General features: G+C 34.1%; 1 protein-coding gene across 1 annotated transcript; it reads left to right on the top strand.

The window, feature by feature from the left end:
* Positions 1 to 5,440: 5,440 nt before the first annotated feature.
* On the top strand, positions 5,441 to 11,122 carry LOC127082481 (allantoinase). Its single transcript, XM_051022723.1, has 16 exons — positions 5,441 to 5,631; positions 5,713 to 5,806; positions 6,564 to 6,681; positions 7,301 to 7,374; positions 7,511 to 7,587; positions 7,986 to 8,022; positions 8,099 to 8,184; positions 8,317 to 8,376; positions 8,499 to 8,644; positions 8,802 to 8,928; positions 9,070 to 9,225; positions 9,304 to 9,414; positions 9,591 to 9,701; positions 10,134 to 10,232; positions 10,582 to 10,724; positions 10,820 to 11,122. Exons 1-15 carry the CDS (start codon positions 5,521 to 5,523, stop codon positions 10,708 to 10,710), a joined length of 1,536 nt encoding a protein of 511 aa, XP_050878680.1. The 5' UTR covers positions 5,441 to 5,520; the 3' UTR covers positions 10,711 to 10,724; positions 10,820 to 11,122.
* Positions 11,123 to 22,891: the final 11,769 nt, after the last annotated feature.

The raw sequence follows: 22,891 nt of genomic DNA on the forward strand, positions 1-22,891 counted from the left end.
TTGAGTTGAAGCATTCTGGCTTGCCCAACAAAAAGCAAGTTAAAATTCAATTTTTTTACAGCCCAAAATGCTCTGTGCTCAAATTCAATGGGTAAGTGGCAAGCCTTGCCAAAAACTCTAATTTATAGAGAGAGATTTCAAAATGGGTTTTGTATACTGTCTTATAAGCCCATAAAACATCATCAAGATGTTTGGACCAATCATTCCTTGAATGGTTAACCACCTTTTCTAAAATTATCTTAATCTCCCTATTAGACAACTCAGCTTGCCAACTACTTTATGGGTGATAGGCTGCAACAACCTTGTGTTTCACCTCATATTTTTCCATTAGATTTTCAAACAATTTAGTGCAAAAAGGGGCATCCTCATCACTCATGATAACTCTAGGTGTGTGATCAGTGCATTTTGATGCACATTCTTCTATATTTATACTCTAGGTGTGCATGTCTAGAAAATATATTTTTGACTAAAAAATTAGTCACAACCTTAACATCATTGGTATGGGTTGCTACTACCTCTATTCATTTAGATACATAGTCCTTAACAATAAGGATGTAAGGATTGCCTCGTGGAAATGACCCCATGAAATCTACGCCATGCACACCAAAAAGTTCAATTTCCAAAATATTGGTGAGCGTCATTTCTTATCTCATGGAGATATTTCCCACTCTTTGGCATCTATCACAAGCCTTAACTAATTCATTAGCATATTTAAACAAAGAGGGTAAAAAATAACCAGATTATAATACCTTTTAGCAGTCTTAGTCCCTTCAAAGTGTCCTCCGTAAGGCACATCATGGCAAGCTATCAAGATTCGGCGTGCCTCTGGCTAGTTTACACATCTCCTCATCAGTTAATCAACACAATGTTTGTAAAGAAAGGGTTTATCCGAGAAATAAATTTTGGACATATGGAAAAACTTTTTTCCTTGCTGAGAGTTAAATTATGGTGAAACATACCCACTGAGCAAATAGTTTACAATGTTTGCATACTAGGGTGTCACGCCAAAGGTGATCAGAAGCAGATGCTCATCAGGAAAGCTCTCCTTGATGTCTTCCATGTCATGCCTCTGGACTTCATTAAAGAGTCTTGGCAAATGATAAGCAACTGAATTTTCTACTCCCTTTTTGTCCCTGATTTCAAAATCAAATTCTTGCCATAATACCACCCATATTATCAATCTTGGCTTTGCATCATTCTTTGCAATTGGGTACTTAATTGTTGCATGATTAATATACACTATCACCTTAGTACCCACTAATAATGATTTGAACTTGTCAAGTGCAAACACGACTGCCAAAAACTCTTTCTCTATGGTGATGTAGTTGATTTGAGCTTTAATGAGTATTTTACTAGCGTAGAAATAGTGCAGAACACCTTGTTGTGCCTTTGACCTAACACAACTCCAATGGAAATGTCACTAGAATCACATATAAGCTCAAATGGCTTAGTCTTCTCACACTCCTCACTGAAGACATATCGCATGTCATGCTACAACAATTGACATAATGGATTTCTTATTTTAGAGAAGTCTTTGATGAATCTTCTATAAAATCCAGCATGACCAAGGAAACTTCTTATTCTTTAATGTTAACAGATGAAGGGAGCTTCTCAATAACTTCAATCTTTGCTTGATCTACCTCCAATTCCTTCCTTGAAATCTTGTGCCCCAAAATAATTCCTTCTTTAACCATGAAATGAAACTTCTCCCAACTCATAACCAAATTACTTTCTTTACATATAGTAAACACCATGTCCAGATTATCCAAGCATTTCCTGAATATTTCTCCAAAGAGTGAAAAAGAATCCCTGAATACTTCCATGGTGCACTAAATTAAATATGAAAATATTGCCATAATGCATCTTGAAAGGTTGTTGGTGCATTACATATCCCAAATGGCATCCCTTTTAAAGTTAAGGTTCCATAGAGATATGTAAAAGTTATCTTCTCTTGATCATTAGGAACTATTGCAATTTAATTGTAACATGAAGAACCATCAAGAAAATAATAGAATTCCTTATCAATTAGCCTATCCAACTTTTAACCAATGAATGAGAGAGGAAAATGATCCTTTCGTGTGGCTTTGTTCAGCTTCCTATAGTCCATGCATATCGTCCGACCGGTGACAGTTCTTATTGGAATTAGTTCATTTTTTTCATTTTCAATGACTGTCATTCCACCTTTATTTGGAACACATTGAATAAGGCTCACCCACACACTATCAGAGATATGGTAGATGATTCCCACATCTAACCACCTAATAATCTCCTTTTTGACCACATCCTTCATGATTTTTCCTCTAAAGGGCTTCACACATTTCCCTAAGCTAACCTCGCTCCCTATAAAGCTCGCTAGAGCCTCGAACATTGTCATGGCCATCAACTACAATAGAAACGAGGGATCTGACTCTAAAAAAAGTACGTTAATCATCCACAAAAAGGCTCCGTCTGATATTTGCAGACAACCCCCAGACAAGATCTAGGTATTTAGAAGCTACAAATACAATAATTTCCTCAGGGGTGCTAGGCGTCTGGGAGGAAAAATAACAAGAAGCTGGAAGAAATGATTAAGAACCTCCTGCTCGTCACCCTATGAGAAATGAGTTCGTTTGGAAGAACCTTCTTCAACATGAGTAGACGAACTATCGCCCCCGACTTCTCTTGGTAGAGGAAGGATAAGATGAAAGTTCCCATGAAGAAAAACTAGCCGCCCCAATAACTGATTAACCCACCTCAGGAGCAGTGACTAGGATAATGGTCTCAATCACTTCCAGATCAAACACCACAGTAGGCATCAAAGCCTCTTGAGAAAAAGTAGAAGCAACAACAGGTTCCACTGACACTCGGACATACAATCCAGTTGTAAAGCCCTGATCATTGGCAAATGCCAGAGCTTTCCGCAATTGGCCCAACATATCCATTTTATCTGAAGGACACAAGTTCCAATGTTAAAAAAAGGGCACCAAAATCCCCATCCTCACCAAAGAATTTTCGTCTCCCAGAATGATCAGATGCACTAATCACCACGTAAGTATCTTTTTGCCTCTTCTTTTGGTGAAAATAAAATACTTTGCTGAACCAAATCCTCTTCATATTCGAGCCCCTGATACCAAGTGTATAAATTCTCTTTCATCTATACTTCCTTAGGAGATATAGGAGTTATCCTGGAATGGTAAAAAGAAATAGGTTGGTGGAAATGAATTTTGGACCAGTACTTCCGAAAACCACCTATTCAAGAGTGAACACTTCCCGTTGGGGCTAGAGACGAACATAAGGCCAAATGAGCCTTGAAAGTAACTGGTATCACTAATATGAAACACTCCCGAAAATAACCTAAATCAAAGGCAAAATAACTGAACCAAGGTACTTAAGGACGAAATGAGATCAATCCTTGAACTCGAGCATCATCCATCGAAGTGCGAGCTACAAAAAAAAGGTCAAAGAAGAGCCCTAACGAAGGTTTCCAAGACTTGAACTCGACGCAAAGCTGGAACGCCGTCATAAAATTCCAAGCTCTAGGATGAAGTTGTGATGAGGAACTTTTAGATGGTCTATCACAACCATTGAAAAATCAGATAAGGGCAAGCATATCCCTAATATGGTGAAAAGACACTCGTACAAAGGAACAAAGCAACCCTCACAAGAGCTGCATTCCCTCTCACCCAGACCTACTGTGAGAATCGTCAAATCCAGGGAATTGCAAACCATTATGTCGACTTCGGTCACAATGTTGACGATGTTCAAAATAGAAGGAATCCCAACTATTTTAGCAGTCACTCAATGGTATATATTAGCATCATACAACTTTATTAGTCGAAAACCCTTATGGGAAGATACATCAGCTCTATGATGGTCACCAGGACAGACCCATGACATGGCATCATGCTTCCCCTGACACTTCATATGACGAGCAATTTCAGTGTCACTAGGGTCATGACCAGTTACTTCCCAATATGTTTTGGCAAAACGTCTAACACATTCCCTCCTTTGACGGGAAACCTCTATTTCTGTCTCGGTCAAGACAAGAGGAGACATAGGTCTCTCGACAAGGTTTTCACCCTCGTCGAACTTCGCCGAAAACAAAGTCTCTGAAGAATTCCTAGAAAGAACTTCATCTGAAAGAGATTCTCAAGACGACCCTTCCATATTTGAATCATCACTTAAAATGATGACTTCTAATTCAAAATCCCCACTGACATAAGGAAAGGAATGTGATTCTGACTCCGTTTCCATTTTCGAAGACGAAGAGACACTACCCTTAGAGTCACTCTCACGATAATAAGGTTACCATTCATCTTAATAAAAATGCGGTAAATACTTGAGTAAAAGCTGAAGTGAAGAGAAGGTACCTTGAAATATGAGGGCGAAAGCGTTGAAGCAAGGAGAAGGTTGAAAAGTCGAAGCTTTAATGCTTTGGAATTATGAACGTGCAACGACAGTTACTCTAGGAGAAAAATGCTCTCAGATAAGAGGGAAGGACTTAAAGAGAGAAGGGAAATTTAGTTAACAAGATGGCTAAAATGTTTCTCCACAATCTCTTTCCATCATTATATAGACAAAGGAAATCAAATGGATCAGATTGAAAGCAGGAAACAAGGGTATATCAATAGTCAAAATTCATTTGTGGAAGAGAACCATACTTAAGTGTACTCGAGTACACAAAAAGCTACGTCACACCATCCTATATATTTTCAGGTTACACGTCAAAGAAAAATGACAAAACTTTTCAATAATGGGATTGCATTTAATGCTCACATCTCTATCACGCTTGGCAAAACCAAAGCGGCGCATGCCAATCGACGCCTGGACAAACATCCTCAAAGGCCAACCATGACCGCTGGAAGACTCCCGACATCGAACATGCTCGACGAGTCTTTGAGACAACTGTTTCGTGTCGTCCAAAGTTCCTGGACCCACTGTTTTCCACTGTACAAATTCCTAATAACACGTGGCTCATTATCCAACCTGCCTCGCCAGACCCAAGGTATAAACACCTTGGTAAAGGGTTTTAAGGTACATAATCTCTAATTTCCACTTTCACTACCACTATCTTGAACCCTAAATTGACTTAAACGTTGGAGTGCTAACCATGTAGATACCTCCATAAATTCACCGTATTAGAGATAACAAATTTCGATTAAAGTCATCACATTAAAATCAATATATCTTGTTCAAGAAGTATCGTGATTACAACATTTAATCTACATTATCACATCGTCGTAGTGACAAACCTCTTTATTTCTATTAATATAAACAAGATAATAATATTTATAACATAATTTTTTTTATAAAATAAATAAATATATTTTTATAAAAACAAAAACAAAAAACATCAATGAATTATTCAGTGTATAATAGAGTGAGCAGTATGGTGGGTGGGTCCGTGTTCAGCACGTGTCGACACAGATCATCGAGTTTTGTTTTTATAATAGTGGGTCTTTTCATTTTATAACCATTTTCAATGCATATCACTGTTCGTAGCTAAAATTCTAACTTCTAAAAACAGTTGAATACTGAAAAATGGATAAGCTACTATGGAGGGTATTGCCTTTATCAACGCTCCTAATTTCCTTCGCACTTTTCTTCTACCTACACAATTCCAACAACGCGGAACTATATCCTATTATTAAGGTAAGCGATTATTTATTTCAACTTTTTGGGATTAAGTTGTTATGCTTTTCGATTCGTGACGTGGTTTTTTTGGTGACACAGTTAGCAGAGGGTGAGTGCAGTCTTTTTCCGTATGATCATTACTGGATTTCTAGCAAGCGGATTTTGACTTCACAAGGAATCATTTCTGGATCAGGTTTGTTTTCTTTACCGGTTAAGTCAATGTATGTTTGAGTCCTTTTGGCAGAGTTAAAAGTGATTCTACAATAATAGAAATTGATTTTGTGTGTGTTTGATTCTGTGGTGATGAGAATTAATTTTGAGTTAATTGATTCTGGTTAAAAGTAAGTGAGTGTAAAGTGATTTATAGTTAGATACTTTTTTGTAAAAGTGTGTTGAAGAGTAAATATAAGTCTAAAATTCATGTTTAGACTCAAAAATTACAAATCCTAGTTTCAAGTAGAATCAATTCTAGAAATTCTAGAAAGCATAATCAATTATACTCAAAGCAATCAATCATGCCAAAATCAATTCTACACATTTATAATCAATTTTGGGTGCTCAAAACGTGAAACCAAACATACATGTTAAAATCTAAACATAAATCATTTTATCTTAAATTTTTCAATTACTCAAAATCATCTTTCGTCACCGCACTGCAGTTAACTTCATGCAGACCCCACCATCTTGTAGATATGTCGCGCATTATAATGCTGAGACTCATATGATAAGAGAGTGTGTTTTAAAAAGAATCTAACAAGAGAGTGAATTATTAAGTAAATATTGGGAAAATATAAAATTAAATTTTTTTTATGTATTTTTCATTCTCCACAAAATTTTCGCAATGATAAAAGGGTAGAAAGAAAGATGGATGGATACATTTGACTTGGAAGATTAAGTATTTTATATTGACAAATGACAAGCTGTTGTTTAAATTGTATTACCATTGACAGTGGAGATAAATGAAGGGAAAATAGCATCTATTGTGGAAGGATATGGCAAGCAGGGGAGTTCTGTTCAACAAGTGATTGATTATGGAGATGCTTTTATCATGCCTGGCTTGATTGATGTGTAAGATTCCATAATGTTCTTCTCATGGTTTGTTTTCTTTCACTGATTCGTAGATGTCTGTTAGCATGAAGAATTGTTATTGATTATCATGAGGTGGTGTCGTGACTAGTGTATACGATATATCATGTGGTGTGTATCCAGAGAATTCTTGTGCAGGCGAGGGATGCGTTTGAGATTCATTAGTTAGAGTCAGGTAATTTTACGTTGGAGTTGGAGGACTGCCGACCGAGACAGTAAAATGTTACACATCGAGTGGAGTTTTCTCATAGACATTTGAGTAATTTGATGGATATATCTTTTTCTAAACACCCAACATAGAAGTAACAACACCCTTGATTCTGTCACATTAAATCTAGATTAGATATGAAGAACAAATTGTGTGCATTTACGTCTTTTTAGACTTACTAATTGAAGTATATTATATGAATACCAACTTAAATTATGTGAACTTAGGTCTTAAACTAATTAGTTGATGTATATTATATGAAGAAAAATTAACTAAGTCGACTTAGTTCGTAGTCTAAGTGAATTTAAGTCAATAGAATTCTGTGATCATTTCATATTTTAACATAATTTCAATATGTCATACCCTGGCTTATTTCGTAAACTACTTTCGAAGGCATGTACATCTTGATGAGCCCGGCAGAACCGAATGGGAGGGATTTGTCACTGGTACCAGAGCTGCTGCTGCTGGTATGCTGATGTTCACTTTTGGTCTACCTTGAAACTTGTTTGGATATTTCAGGAGAAATGATAATGTTTTTTTCCTATGCTTTAACATTAAGAGAATAAACTTTAACACAGACCCATTCCAATACTGTTTTAACAGGAGGTGTAACTACAGTGGTTGACATGCCTCTAAACAATCACCCAACAACCGTGTCTAAGGAAACACTGGAACTGAAGGTATCAGTTGTCGATTACTCGAGTGCATTTATATTTTCTTTTAAGCAGTGTTGTCAAATAGCGGGCTATAGCAACGTTATCACAATGTAGGGGCTATACACTGTACACTTAGTACAAAGTGTTGTCAAATAGGGGCTATAGCAACGTTATCACAATGTAGCATAGCAGAATTTGAACAAACTGCTATTTTCATGATTTACGATTTTCAACACTGCTTGGAAGTGTTCAAAATCTATCTCATTTGACAAAACCAATCTTTTTAAAGAGGTAGAAGGAAGAGTTCCTTGAGAAATACAAAATTTATAATCTTATTGATAGTTAATAACTATTATCTAGGTATACTGTTGAATTGAATTAATTTGTTTTTCTTCCTGACACGAGTTTCTACTTTTTTCCAGCTTGAAGCTGCAGAGAATAAAATCTATGTTGATGTTGGTATGATCCTCAAACTCCACCTGATGTTGGTAGGATACTCTCAATTAGTTTCTGACTTTTTGTTGAATATTTACAGGTTTTTGGGGAGGCTTGATCCCTGAAAATGCACAAAATACCAGTATTCTTGAAGGTCTCTTAGATGCTGGTGTTCTTGGTGTAAAGGTAATCATTTTAATGTTGAGAATCTATGGATTCTAGAATTTCTACGGTCTGATTCTTGTACAAATATAAACCAAATTGCATTTCTATTTCTCAAGCCGTTCTGACTCTTTTTCTGTGTTTTACTTGTTGCAGTCTTTTATGTGCCCTTCAGGAATCAATGACTTTCCGATGACCACTATTGAACATATCAAGGTACAATCATTTTTACATTTCTTTGCATGCCTAGTTACATTTTTTATTTTATTTTCATATTAACATAACATCGCTTGGGATTGTTGCTTTGTTTAATTGTTTGGCAAATGTACTTGTTATAGGAGGGATTGTCTGTGTTGGCAAAATATAAAAGACCTTTAGTTGTGCATTCCGAGATTCAACAAGATTCTAAAAGTAATTTGGAACTTAAAGGTAACGGTGACCCGCACGCTTACAATACATATCTCGTCACTAGACCACCTTCATGGTAAGACACTTGGCTTGCAAATATAAAAATGATTTTTTATGTTTTATTTATCATATCAAAACATGAAATTGGTTAAGGCTCTTGAAATGTCTATCATGTTTTCGCATAGACCGTTGAGTATTATGAAAAACTACTGATGCTTTCTTTAGATAACCAGGGAAGAGGCAGCCATTAAAGAACTTGTAGATGTTACAAAGGATACTAGAATTGGCGGTACTTTAGAAGGAGCACATGTTCACATTGTTCACTTGTCTGATTCAAGTGCTTCCTTAGACCTTATTAAGGTATCGTTTGTTACTATATAATTAATCAAACTCGAAACTCTGATACAAACATTTGAAGTACCTTTCTGTGTTTCAAAAACTTCATCAAACTTCTTGCATGATATGCTAATGCTATTATTGTACATTTTATATTCAATATAGGAAGCAAAACGTCGTGGGGACAGCATAAGCGTCGAAACAGCCCCTCATTACCTAACATTTTCATCTGAAGAGATACCAGACAGAGATACTCGGTACAAGTGTTCCCCACCCATTCGTGATGCATTGAACAAAGAAAAGTTATGGGAGGCCGTACTGGTATGCTTCTGCTCCACGATTAAGAGTTAGTCTTACTTATATCATGTAAGATCTCATCAATTTTATTCTTCGTTTTAGGATGGACACATTGACCTATTAAGTTCTGATCATTCACCAACTGTGCCTGAACTCAAGCTTCTTAAGGAAGGTGACTTCTTGAAGGCTTGGGGTGGCATATCGTCTTTGCAGGTTAGTGAAAATTATCGTTTAGTGAGCGTTAGAACATTCAAGATCTATACTTACTGAAATACTATACACCTATTAGATTTCTACAAATTGATTATAATGAATTTGATTTCTTAGACTGCATATTTAACTGCTATGATGGATCTAAAGATTAATAGAGTTCTATTGCATACTTGTAGTTTGATCTTCCAGTCACATGGTCATCTGGGAAGAAACACGGGTTAACCTTAGAACAGTTATCATTATTATGGAGCCAGAAACCTGCAACCTTTGCAGGGTTAGAATCAAAGGTGACATGCTTATATAGTTTCCTTCATGATTCATTATTATCTTTAGTTTTCTTTCAGGAGATTGTCCAGTAATGTCCAATACGCTTCTTAGTAAATAATTTTGTTAAAAAATGTGGTTGGGTCTAACTCAACCCTATAAAACCGGTTGGTAGAGTGAGGATTCTCACGCTCACAACTGGAGCGTGGAAATAAATGGTGGGTGCTCCGATAGTGGAAACCATAGTAGGTGGCCTACCGAATGTTAAACGAGGCTCTTGATACCATGTTAAGAAATGTGGCTGGGCCTAATTCTACCCTACAAAACCGGTTAAAACCGGTTGGTAGAGTGAAGATTGCCCCCACTTATAAATACATGTTCAAGCCATATGTTATCCGATGTGAGACTCTTAACAAATTGCAATTCAAATCTGATGAAATTTTCTTATGCTTTAGGGAGCCATTGCAATTGGAAACCATGCAGATATTGTAGTGTGGCAGCCAGAGGTGGAGTTTGACCTTGATGACGATTATCCTGTTTTCCTAAAACATCCTGTAAGTATTGATTGTTTATTTATTTATTTTGATGAACATTCCTTCTTTATGTTATTAAACTCATTATTTTGTTCATGGCTTTTACTTTATTAAACTCATTTTTTCTTCTTTATGTTGTTATTTTGTCCCTTTGTTGGTCCGTGAAATCAAGGTAGAGGGACAAATTTGATTAACAATTTACAATTCTAAGGATCATTTTGAAATACTGATAATATTGGGGACTAAGTTGATACCGTTCCACAATTTCAAGCAAATTGGAATAAACTCTAAAAGTCATATTTTTATTTCTTAAAAAATTAAACTTTCCCGAGTTTTTTTCCGGCTAGTAACTTGACCATTTGGTATTCAGAGCCTGTCTGCGTATATGGGAAGAAGGTTATCAGGAAAAGTTTTGGACACTTTTGTTAGAGGAAACCTTGTCTTTAAGGATGGTAAGCATGCTCCTGCAGCATGTGGTGTTCCAATTCTAGCCAAATGAATTGGTTAAAAATGGTATTCCCCCAAAATTCCCGATCTCATCTTGATTTCTTTTAATTTGCCGATGCTTATCATGGTCCTGATTCATTTTTTGGTTGGTTTTTCCTTAGATGCTTTTTGCCTTGTGACATAAGTAAGTGAAAGTAGCTGTTGGTATCGGTGGTTGAGCTAGACGTTTTGAACGCTGTTTTGTCGCCGTATCCGTTTGGACGCTGAGGATGTTTATCTATGTATGTATGTATGTCGGCCTGTTTTATATCAAATAAATGTTGATAAGAATTGTATCGTGTCCTGTCCAGATACCTCGTTCCACTTTGTATGGTTGTCTAGTTGAGTTCAACTTTATACTGAACTATGTTCTTATAACAAATTTTCATTTTTTTTTGTTATTTTATTCGTATTTATCTGGTCCATTTTTTGTTTTGGATGCTATCTTCTGCATTTTGGTTGAAACTCTAGCAAATAAATGCTCTTGAGCCTAGAGATCTTTATGGTCACCTGATTAAAGTTGTTGGAGGAGTTTTTCACCATGAAGCATTGAATATTGTGAAATTTTTTCTTTTAAAGCATTATCTTTGTGAGAGATATATCACATATTTATCAAAAAATTTAAGGTGATAGATACGACAATTCATGGTATGGTTTTATGAAAAAACTGAACCGATCTGAATCAAACCATAGTTAAAGTTTATTTGAATCTAACCGAACAATTTCAATTTACTTAGAACCAAACCGAACCAAATCATAGTTAAAGTTTACTTGAATCTAACCAAACAATTTCAATTTACTTAGAACCAAACCGAGTTATCGAACTAAAACTATTAGTTTGACACACCGTTTAGAAATTTTGAACCATACCGAACCGTTAGAAGACAATATTTTCAAACCAAATCATTTGCTAAAGAATCAAACCGTTAATTTAGGACTCCTTCAACTCAGAACCATTTGAGAAGATATACCTGCCAATGCATTCTTTGATGCGTAATCTCCACAATACGACGATATCTAGGCAACATATCATGAGCATGATCTAACTAGCCTATTCCTTCTCTAGTATCTCCTGATGAGCTGATCTTGGTGGATCTCCTTGAACAACCTGCACTATATATGAATGTGACATCCTGAAGAATTAGTTGATGTGTCCGTTTTGTCATGTCCCAATTTTGTCTCTCACTCAATAAATGCATAGTGGCATTTGCATAATCTACATAGCATATCATGCATTTAATTATTTAATTCTAAATAATGCTTAAAATGTTGACCAAAATAAATTTTCGATTATACCGACATACCGGTTGAATCAATTTTCAAATGTACGTGAAATTGGTGATTTTTTTTTGGAAATCGAGTTTGCAAACGTCAATTTTATGCGGTTCACGTGTTTTAATTTTGCATGTTCATTTTATCTTTTTCGACTCTTTTTGCGATTCACGTAGTTTAACTTGGTGTGCTCATTTTATCTTTTTCCACTCATTTTGCGGTCATATTTTAATCAACCTGAGTCTTTTTTAACCAATTATTTTTTACTTTAAAATTTGATCTAATCCGGTATTGTTTTCAAAGGTTTATTTCATGTCAATTATTTTAATTTTTCGAGTATTTTTGCTCTCAATTTTTATTCATTTTATTTTATTTTTTTGTCAAAAATAAATATTTAATCAATTCAATTTTATTTTTTTTATTGAAAAAAAAAATAATTTGTACTGTTTGTTCTTATCTTGATCCCAAATAAATATTTAGCAGAGATATCTACGGATGTTTTAGTCACTTTTATTTAATATATATATATATATATATATATATATATATATATATATATATATATATATATATATATATATATATATATATATATATATATATATATATATATATATATATATATATATATATATATATATATATATACACTAAAACATCCTTAGATATCTCTCATAAATATTTATTTGGGATCAAGATAAGAACAAATAGTACAAATTAATTTTTTCTCAAAATGAATAAAAATTTGTACCAAGATAATATGTCTTCATTTAGTTATAAAGGGGCACAAGTTACCATTATCTTTTTTTTTTAATTTAAAAATATTCTCTCTCTCACTCACACATAAACATGACAACATAATCAGTATCTGAGGGTACCCATCTGAACCCACCCCGAAGTTGACGGAGAAAATCCGCTTTGACTGGATTTGAGTTGAGATTTAAGTTTTTCCCGATTATAAAATATCGGGACGGATCGGGTAATAGGGACACTGATATCCACCCGAACTGTCCCGTTTATTTCATTATGTACATTATTATTTATTTTTTATAATTTAGAATATTAAATATGTGATCAGTATTTTGATATTTTAATTTAAATTTATTTTTTAAAATATTTGAAATATATGTATGAAATTTTTTTAGATTCCTTTATTTTCAAATGTAATTTTATTTTGGAAAAAATAAATATTTCTATTAAAAAAATTGATTTCACTAAATGAATGGTGGCGGGGCGGGGATACCTGAACCCAACCCGAACCCGTTTGAGACGGTTTTGAATTTTGATTCTTCATACCCATTTGGATTTGGGGCGAAGAATATGGATTATTTGGGGATTCAGGTTTGGATTTGGGGAGGTAAAATCCGTCTTCGACCCGCCCCGTTGCCATGCCTACTCACACATCCTCATTAATATTTACAAAGAAACTTTTAATAAAAACTTCGAATAAAAATTTAATTTGATTACTTATTTTTAAAATATTATTTTATATATTTCATCATTTTATTGAATGTCAAAATTTCAAAAAATAACTTAACTTCAAAACTATTTCAAATAGTTTTTCATAAAAATCATAATCTTTTTTTTGAAAAAAATTATAACTTTATCTATATTTCAATCTTCAATAATATATATTTATAGAATGTCAAAATTAATCATTTTATTTCGAAAAATAAAATTTAAAAAATTTATAATATTTAAAAATTATTTTCATAATTTTTTTTTAAAAAATAATAATAATTTTTTTATTTTCTTAAAACTAAAACATATGCATGTGACACCTGAATTTTTTACCCAAATAACCCTGATTTTCAAACAAATTCCCAAAATAACCCACTTTTCAGATTATTTTCTAAAATACCCCACTTTGTAGAGGATGCACCAGATGAATTGGCGTCTGCTCTTAAACTTAGAGAGGAGGCGCCAATTGGATTGGCTAGTGCACCTAGTGCTGCCAATCCAATTGGCGTCTGTGTGTTAATTTTTAAAGGAGGCGCCAATTGGTCTGCCACATGTGTGTGTTTCGTAATTTTTTTTAAAAATATTATACATTTTAGTTAAAGTCGAAATCAGACCAATTCATATTAATATTAATATGCTTTTACACAAAAAGATTAATGTCGTTGACCGGGATGACCTAACCAACCTCCGGTCCCACATCCCCTAGCTACCCGAACTCGTGACCCTAATCCACATTGATGATTCATCCTAGGTGTTTGAGTATCTGAGGGCCCAAGAACATCACCATCAACGGTAGGATATTGCCTGAGATATTCAGACAAATCAGCGTAGTCTTGTGTATGCATTGAAGGGCTACCACCATAGCTGAGTTCATGACCCATGCCAGAGAAGTTGGACTGTGTTTGAGTTGTTGGATGGTGACCAAGACGATTGAAGGGAGACAATGGTGTGAATGATGCATCGAGGAAAGGTTGAAATGATTGTTGTGGTGTTTGGTAGCCATATGGTTGTTGAAGGTTTTGGTTTTGTGATGTTTGAGCTTCTTGGCTATAGTAGGAGGAGGGACGATTGGTGTTAAATGATCGTTGAATGTTTTGGCTAAGGAGGCTATGATAGAGTGGTGTGTTGGGTGCATAACAATGTTGGGTGTTTTGATGATGATCTACTTGTTAGCGGTGGTACGAGGTATGCTCTTGGTATTGTGGTTGGGTGTTTGGAATGTTAGAGTTGTAGGCTTGTGTGTTTGTGGATCAAAATTTTTGATGGATAGGGGGTTGTGAGTAACCGGTCTGACAACATTGTTGGGGGTTAGATGTGAACCTTCTGGTGTGTAAGTTGCCTGGCGTGGGTCGTATAGGTACATATCCTTGGCGATGAACTCAAATCCAACCGATATGTACCAAGCCATATAATTACAAGTTGGTTTTTCTTTGGTTGACATCACAACGTCAGTTAAGACATGGTCTTGTCGGTGCTTCCATTTTCGACACTCAGATCTAGCGAAGCTTTGCCATGGGTTAAAGTTCCATTGGTCGTTAACTTTGCGTAGATGCCATTCTCCGAGGTTTGTCGGGGGATCTGGGATGTGTTGAAGCATACCGAACTGCAATTTAACATGATCACTATTGTGCATCTCCACAGTGGTGAACCTTATGATCGGTGTGCATGCAGTCCAAACGGCTACGTCTTGTTCGTTGATTTCATGATCATGATCCAAATTTAGATATGGACGCCAAATGATATGAAATATGAGCATATATTAGATTATAAATTTGTTAGAAGAAATTAACAAATTTTTACAAAATAATTAGGTTAATGGCAATACATCCGTCGGTTGAAGGTGATCAAAGAGATTGCGATATTGAGTAATATAATGTCTAAGACATCTGTTATAACTCATACCACGTGCCGACCATTTGCACCATAAAAGTAAAAATATTATTTAGAGATAATAATCGATAAAGTAAGTAAATATACTCCATTTTTAAGAACTTACTTTTGTGAATGGGTTGTTGTTGACGGGCGCTAGGGACGATAGTCTGGACCAAACCCATGCTTGGAGCAAAACAACAAATTCAGAAAATGTAGATGTGTCTTTGTGTGCATTTTTACACAAAGAGCTATAAGATAATCCAAACAAGAGGACACCCAACTGTAACTTCTTATTCTATCTACATGTCTTAGTAAAAGTAAATACATAATATGCATACTAGAACCACTACCTTCAGGAAATAAAAATAAGTCAATTAAAAGCATAATATAACACCTAGTTTTTATCATTCGAGCTTCTTCGGTAGAATTCTCATCTAACTGTAAGCTGTTATAATATGCCTTAAGGCGTGAAAGGAGTATACCTTAACCTCTCGAGTTATCATCTAACAAGTCAGCATCTAAGAGGTCCATACAAATTGAATTCGCATAGTTGGTTTTACCATTTACTTCCTTACCTTTGATAGGCAGTCCCAATAACATGTAGACATCTTCTAACGTCACGGTACATTCACCGGTTGGAAACCAGAATGTGTGTGTATCGGGACGCCATCTTTCACATAATGCAAGAATAAATTTAGTATCAACCGACCAAGACATTATTTTGCTTACATGTCCAAAGCCGACGAGTTTGACATAAGGTTGAATCATCGCGTCCATGTGAACAAATTCGTGGACACGAGTTTGAAACCTAGAAACATCCTAAAAAATAAACAACAAAATAAGTTACTTTATAAAAAATAAACAACAAAATAAGTTACTTTATAAAAAAATGTGTTAGAAAAATAATACAAGAATTAAACGCTTACATAAGTTGCTATATTTGCAAGTGTGCCTCTATGCGATTCACCCATAGTGAGCAGAGACATCTTGTCGTAGTAAATATATGAAACAATGGTTGTTGCAGATGAAAGAGTGGTTGTTACAGAGGAAGAAGTGATTGTTGGTGATGAAGAAGTGAATCTTGCATGACTATTTATAATGAGAGACATGCAAATACATGCAAAAGTTTGAATGCATGAATAAATGAGCTTGCATGCAGGTGCCAATTGGTTTGGCTTACACATGCAAACTTATAATGCTAGCGCATATGGATTGGCGCCTCCTAGGCTTGCATGCATTCATGGTCTTCACATAGGCTTCAGGCTGCATGACTATCAGAATGCAAAATTTCGAGGTCTGTAAGGCGCCAGATGGACTGACGCCCATGTACAAATAATACATGCAGGCGCCAATAGGACTGACGCTAGGGCTTGCATGCATGCCATGTCACCTGATTATTTAAGTGTCTTACCATTTCATCCTACAATCAACACAAATTCATCTGCACCAAAATTTTTACTTTTCATCTGCACCCAAATATTACAATGTCATCTGCATCCAAATATATTATCAATGCTCATTGCAACAGTGAGACATATGAGTGTGATGTATACGAGTTTTGTTTTCCAAACACCGATACTATCCGACTTGCGATCAAGAGAAATTCAAATTTCTTGCATTTGAAAAAATGAATTGAATCCTGCATAGGATCTGGTCTTGTGTCACAAATCACGTATCAAAATCCAATTTATTTTGAGAACAGTCAATGTAAATTTTACCCACTAAATGTACAGGACGATGAAGATGTTGAATATATGTTTGTTAGTTACGAACATTTTGGTTGCAACTTTATTGAGTTATATATTACACTTCAATCAAGTATACCATCAGTGAAGGTGAGTATAATAATATCTCATATCGTCACAAGATATAATTATACCCCATCTTACAAGAAAGCGTGAATTGCAAGGACAAAGGCTGTTGAACACGTATTCGACAACTGAGAGGATTCATACAAAGAATTGCCACGGTTTTTATGGGCATTTAAAACATACGCACCAGAAACTGTTGCAATTATGGAGACATTGCCAGCATTTACGCCAGAAGGAACTTGTGTTGCTGGAAATAGAATCTTTCACCGACTCTTTTGGGCGTTTCAACCATGCATCAAAGGTTTTGCATTCTGCAAACCTATTATTCAAATTGATGGAACATGGTTATACGACAAATACAAGGGTACTTTGCTTATGGCTGTTGCACAAGAAGACAACAATAATATCTTTCCTATTGCCTTTGCTCTGGTTGAAGGTGAAACCGCTGGTGGTTGGGATTTCTTCCTTCGACATCTTAGAACACATGTCGCTCCACAAGCCAATCTTTGTTTGATTTTAGATAGACATGTTGTCATTGAGAGTGCTTACAATAACCATGATAACGAATGGCATGATCCTCCTCCTACCGATGTCTATTGCATTAGACATATCGCACAAAACTTCATGCGTGCAATCAAAGATAAGAACCTTCACAAAAAGTGGTGAATACAGGGTATGCTCTAACTCAGCCGTCATTTCAACATTACCGTGATGAAATTAGATTATCTAATGCAAATGCAAGAAGGTAGGTGGATAACATACTAGTAGAGCAGTGAATAAGGACATTTGATAAAGGCTGTCGATGAGGCCACATGACAATAAACGTTATGGAATGCATGAATGACGTATTCAAAGGCATTAGAAATCTACCAATAATTGCATTGGTCAGAACAACCTATTTTAGGTTGGCATCTACCTTCGCAATCAAAGGTGAAAGATGGAGTGCAGTGTTAATGTCAGGTCAAATATTCAGTGAATGTTGTATGAAAGTGATGAAAGAGGAAAGTATCAAAGCTAGCACACACGCGATTATAGTTTTTGACCATCATAGGCAAAATTTAAGTGTACAGGAAACAATGGACCACAATGAGGGGAGGTCAAATTTATCCTATGTTGTCAAATTAAACAGATGTTGGTGCGATTGTGGAAAGTTCTAGGTCTTCCGTATTCCTTGCTCTCATGTCATTGCGGCATGCGCACATACTCGCCAGGACACTTACAACCATCTATCTGATGTTTACAAGGCCATTACTGTCATGAATGTGTATAACAAAAACTTCTCAGTGCTACCAATTGAGGATTACTGACCTCTATATGAAGGTGACATAATTTGGCACAGCAATGAGATGCGAAGAAAGAAAAAAGAACGGCCAAACAACACACGTATTACAACAGAAATGGATACAATTGATAAAATGATAGGGTTATGTAGTATATGTCGTCAACTCGGACACAATAAGAACAAATGTCCCAATCTAGGAGCAACATTTGCATCATAATTTAGTACCTCCTTTCAATTTTTGTAACCTTGGATTTTTATATATCATTAACTTTTTGTTACAACAAGGTTAACAACAAACATCACTACAACATAAGCACACTTAAAACATAACAAGTCTAAATAAACAACACAAAAAACAAACATCGAGTACATATGAAAATACTTAACTATAATATTTAAAAACAATATTTCTAACTGATTACAATAATTAAACTGATGTCATCTGGTCCAAACATCATTTCCCTAACATCCTTATCAGTTTTTACTCACACCCAACCAAATATACTATCGAGTCTCTCAATACTTCTAATTTTTCCCCCTTTTGGTATTTTTCCATCTAACCAACGAACTAGCTCCCTCTTTAGTTGATCGAAACTACAGATATTCCAGAAGAGCACCAACATTGGAAACTTGTCTCTCGAATAAATCACTTTTCCATAGCGGGTGATGAACACCAAACATGTTTGCAATATGACGAAATGAGATGTGGAAAAATGAATCACACAAAACCTCTATTTATATAAAAAAATTGCACATTACACTAAGACGCCATACCAATTGACGTCTCCTTTCACTTTATACACATGAGCGCCAATTGGATTGACAACACTATGTATTGTAGTCAGTTCAATTGACACCCCCTCTTAAAAATTAAGGATATACGCAAATTAGTCTAAGGCCTATACCTTAAATATATATTTTTGAAACTGTGATAGATTAAAAATTTATTTGAAAACAAAATTATTTTGATTTTTTTTTTTAAAAATATAGGATATTTGAGTAAAAATTTCGCGACACCTTAGCTTTCATTTTTGTTTTAACTAACTAATAATTAGGTAAGTAATTAACAGGCAAAATATGTAAGCAGTTGTAACTTTAATGCAGCTACCCTACCTACCCTACCCACTACACTACATTAGTACTTCTCTGGGTAAAATATTCATTATTTTGATAAATGTATTTTGGTCTAACGGGCTAAACATATATACATATAGAATTGGGTAGTACTCAAAATGTCCACAACATTGTTAAAACATTCAACCATATGCGTTAACAAATTGGTAAATGTCAACAAAACGTTTGTGTCACGTTATTAATTTCTCTTAGGCACCACCAGCCATATATACACATAGTGTGTTATATCTCATTGTTTCAGTATAAAAGCACTAGGTCGAGTGTTATATTCTCACTCTTATCGTATTTATAAACCAACTATTTTTATTTAAATCGGTTTAGATCTGAACATCACCTTCGTCATGTACTTTTGATTAGGAATGAATCCCTATTAGTTAATATAGAATTCTTATGAGTGGTGAGTGACTAGCTTACATGTTGCACATATACCTTACGGCAATTTTGCATTAATTATTTAACTACCATGATGACATGCGTGATTAAAGTAAACAACTTCACTTATGCCTAATTAAGTAGAATTGTTAAGATAGTGTATCCCTCAGCTATCTATATAGGTTGAGATTGACATTAGTGCTTATCCTATTCCATACGTAATTGGTCATGGACAAAAGAAAAAAAATGAGTTGTAGTTTTGACTTGGCCTATTTCAATTGTTCAATTAGAGTGTGACATAATAGTGGATTAATCTTTATTCTTAATCAAGCCTGTTTCAAAAATATAAACCAATACGTTCAAACTCTTCATTATATATAAAAACATTTTATTTTTTCTCCTTAATTTGTAACTCTTTGTAATTCATTCATATATATTGCTTAAGTGCTTACTTATGAGAATAATCTTATACACACAAAAAATGTTGAAAAGTTGCACTATTCTCAATAAATACAAGTTTAATTAGAATCTGTTACCTACAAATTAAAATTTTGATTTTTAACATTTAATGATTTAGAGATTATAAGAAAAATAGACACTCCTTTTATTTATTAACAATAGTGAATATCATTTTTCTTTATTTTTTTAAAATACTCCAAACACTTTCACCTTTTAAAGAGTTTTTAGGCTAATAAAAAAAAGAGGTCTTAGATTTTATTTAAGAGGAGTTAAAATATGAGATTAATGTTTTAAAATTAAGTTAGACGGGTTGGTTTAACTTGTTGGATCGATAATCGAAGTTGAATATAATTTTGATAACCTTACAAAATTTTGAGTGAGTCAAAATTGATATAAAATTGGAAAAATCCGACAAATATTCTAAATTGTTTAGCCAAAAAATCCATTTCAAAAAAATGCATGTAATTGATCAATTTCTTATTTTATATTTTTTTAATATTTTTTTAAAAAAACTAATCTTTTAAGATCAAAACTTAACAAATCCCCTTTTTAAGAGTTTTTAGGCTAATAAAAAAAGAGCTCTTAGATTTTATTTAAGAGGAGTTAAAACATGAGATCAATGTTTTAAAATTAAGTTAGACAGATTGGTTTAACCTATTGGATCGATAATCGAAGTTGAATCTAATTTTGATAACCTTGCGAAATTTTGAGTGAGTCAAAATTGATATAAAATTGGAAAAATCCGATAAACGTTCTAAATTGTTTAGCCAAAAAAATCGAAGTCGTTTTTTTAAAACTGCCCTTTCAAAGAAATGCATGCAATTGATCAATTTCTTATTATTATTTTTTTATTTTAAAAAACTAATCTTTTAAGATCAAAACTTAACACATCCTCCTTTCACAAATGAGAAACTCTTAATTCTTCTACGATCAAACAAACTCCTAAGTTCTATCTTTTAACCACACTTTATCATCATTACCGTCCCTTTCAAATATATCTATGTAATTCATTTCTCTTCTAACCTAAACACAATATTGATTTTCTATGTTCACTTCAATATTAGTTGTCATAGTTCAACTATGACTCTTTCCCTATCATTTAACTCAATACTGATCACTATCATTCAACTATGATTTTTGTTAGGTATTTTTTTTGGTTTTATTTTAGGTTGATTTCTTGAAATAAACATACTATTATGTTTATTTTTGGTATTTTATCTTATTAATTTAAGAAATTTTAATTGTTTAAATTTTAAGTTTTTTTTTTGGTTTATTTTATGTATTGTATTCTACTATGTTTAAATTTGGTTTAACTTCGACTTGTTTTATCTTATTTTATTATATTTCTATAATTTTGTGAAATTATTTTTGAATTAAGGCCGAATCAAATGTGTGTAATTGACCTTGTTGTATAAGTTTGTAATGATTTTTTTAAAATATTTACTTTATTAAGATTTATGATTGTGTATGACTTGTCGAAGAAGTTTAACTTCATATTATCATTTAATATACTTATTTCCTAAAAAGATACAAAGTTATAATTCACACTTCTTTACTAAATAGTAGTTGGACATATAGATACATGATATCATGTATTATGCATTTCTATAATTCGTAGGCACAGTAAGACTTATGATTCATAATAAAGTCTAACAAGAGATTTAAAGACCAAACGATCCAATTATGTCATATCTGTCATACGTAGAGTTTAAGAGAATTAAGGACAAGAAGACCTAAATACTTAAATCTAATATATCAATGAAATGATAGAGCATTCCAAGGTCTAGTCGATTCCTATACTAGAGCTAACTTTTTTACTTTTTAATTCGCAAACTAGTACTTTTGCGACGGCTAACCCTAAGGAGAACCTAGTGGTGAAGGACACATATAATTAGGCTAATCTTCAATTTGAATAAATACATATTATAAAATGACATTTGAAGCAGTCAAATAAATTGGTATGCCACAAGTATCATCTTATGGAAATACTATGCAGGCGAACAACATGTTATACATTAGAGGACAATAATGTATCCTAATAGTAGGAATTCAAAGATCAATTCTTGATTATTTGATTCAATATTCATGGGGAAGTTACTCACTTGTATCGAATAATCCCATTATACACGACACAACCAAATGTACTAGTTCCACCTCCAACAGGTTTGACCACACCTAGACCATTCCTTGGTTATGTTGGTAAACTATCATGGATTACAAATATGATTTACCCATTTAAGGAGTTTGTGAAATTTGAATTCATGTGAATAACAATGTTGAGACAACATAAGATCACCAATGAACGAATCCTCCATCTTAGGTTCAATTTTAGTAGGGTTTCCAAAATCAATTAGACAATGTGCGAGACGAACTAGTTGTGTCCCAACTTCTTAGACATCAATTGTTGGATCCCAACCTCATGATTTTTAAAGTCAAAAGGTGTTGTAAGATACAACTTAAATATCATAACATTATTTTATTCAAGGAAACCAAATACATGAGGTACTGCAGCGACACAACTTCTATCACCA

Source organism: Lathyrus oleraceus, chromosome 1, assembly GCF_024323335.1.
Source record: "Lathyrus oleraceus cultivar Zhongwan6 chromosome 1, CAAS_Psat_ZW6_1.0, whole genome shotgun sequence".
NCBI lineage: Eukaryota > Viridiplantae > Streptophyta > Magnoliopsida > Fabales > Fabaceae > Lathyrus > Lathyrus oleraceus.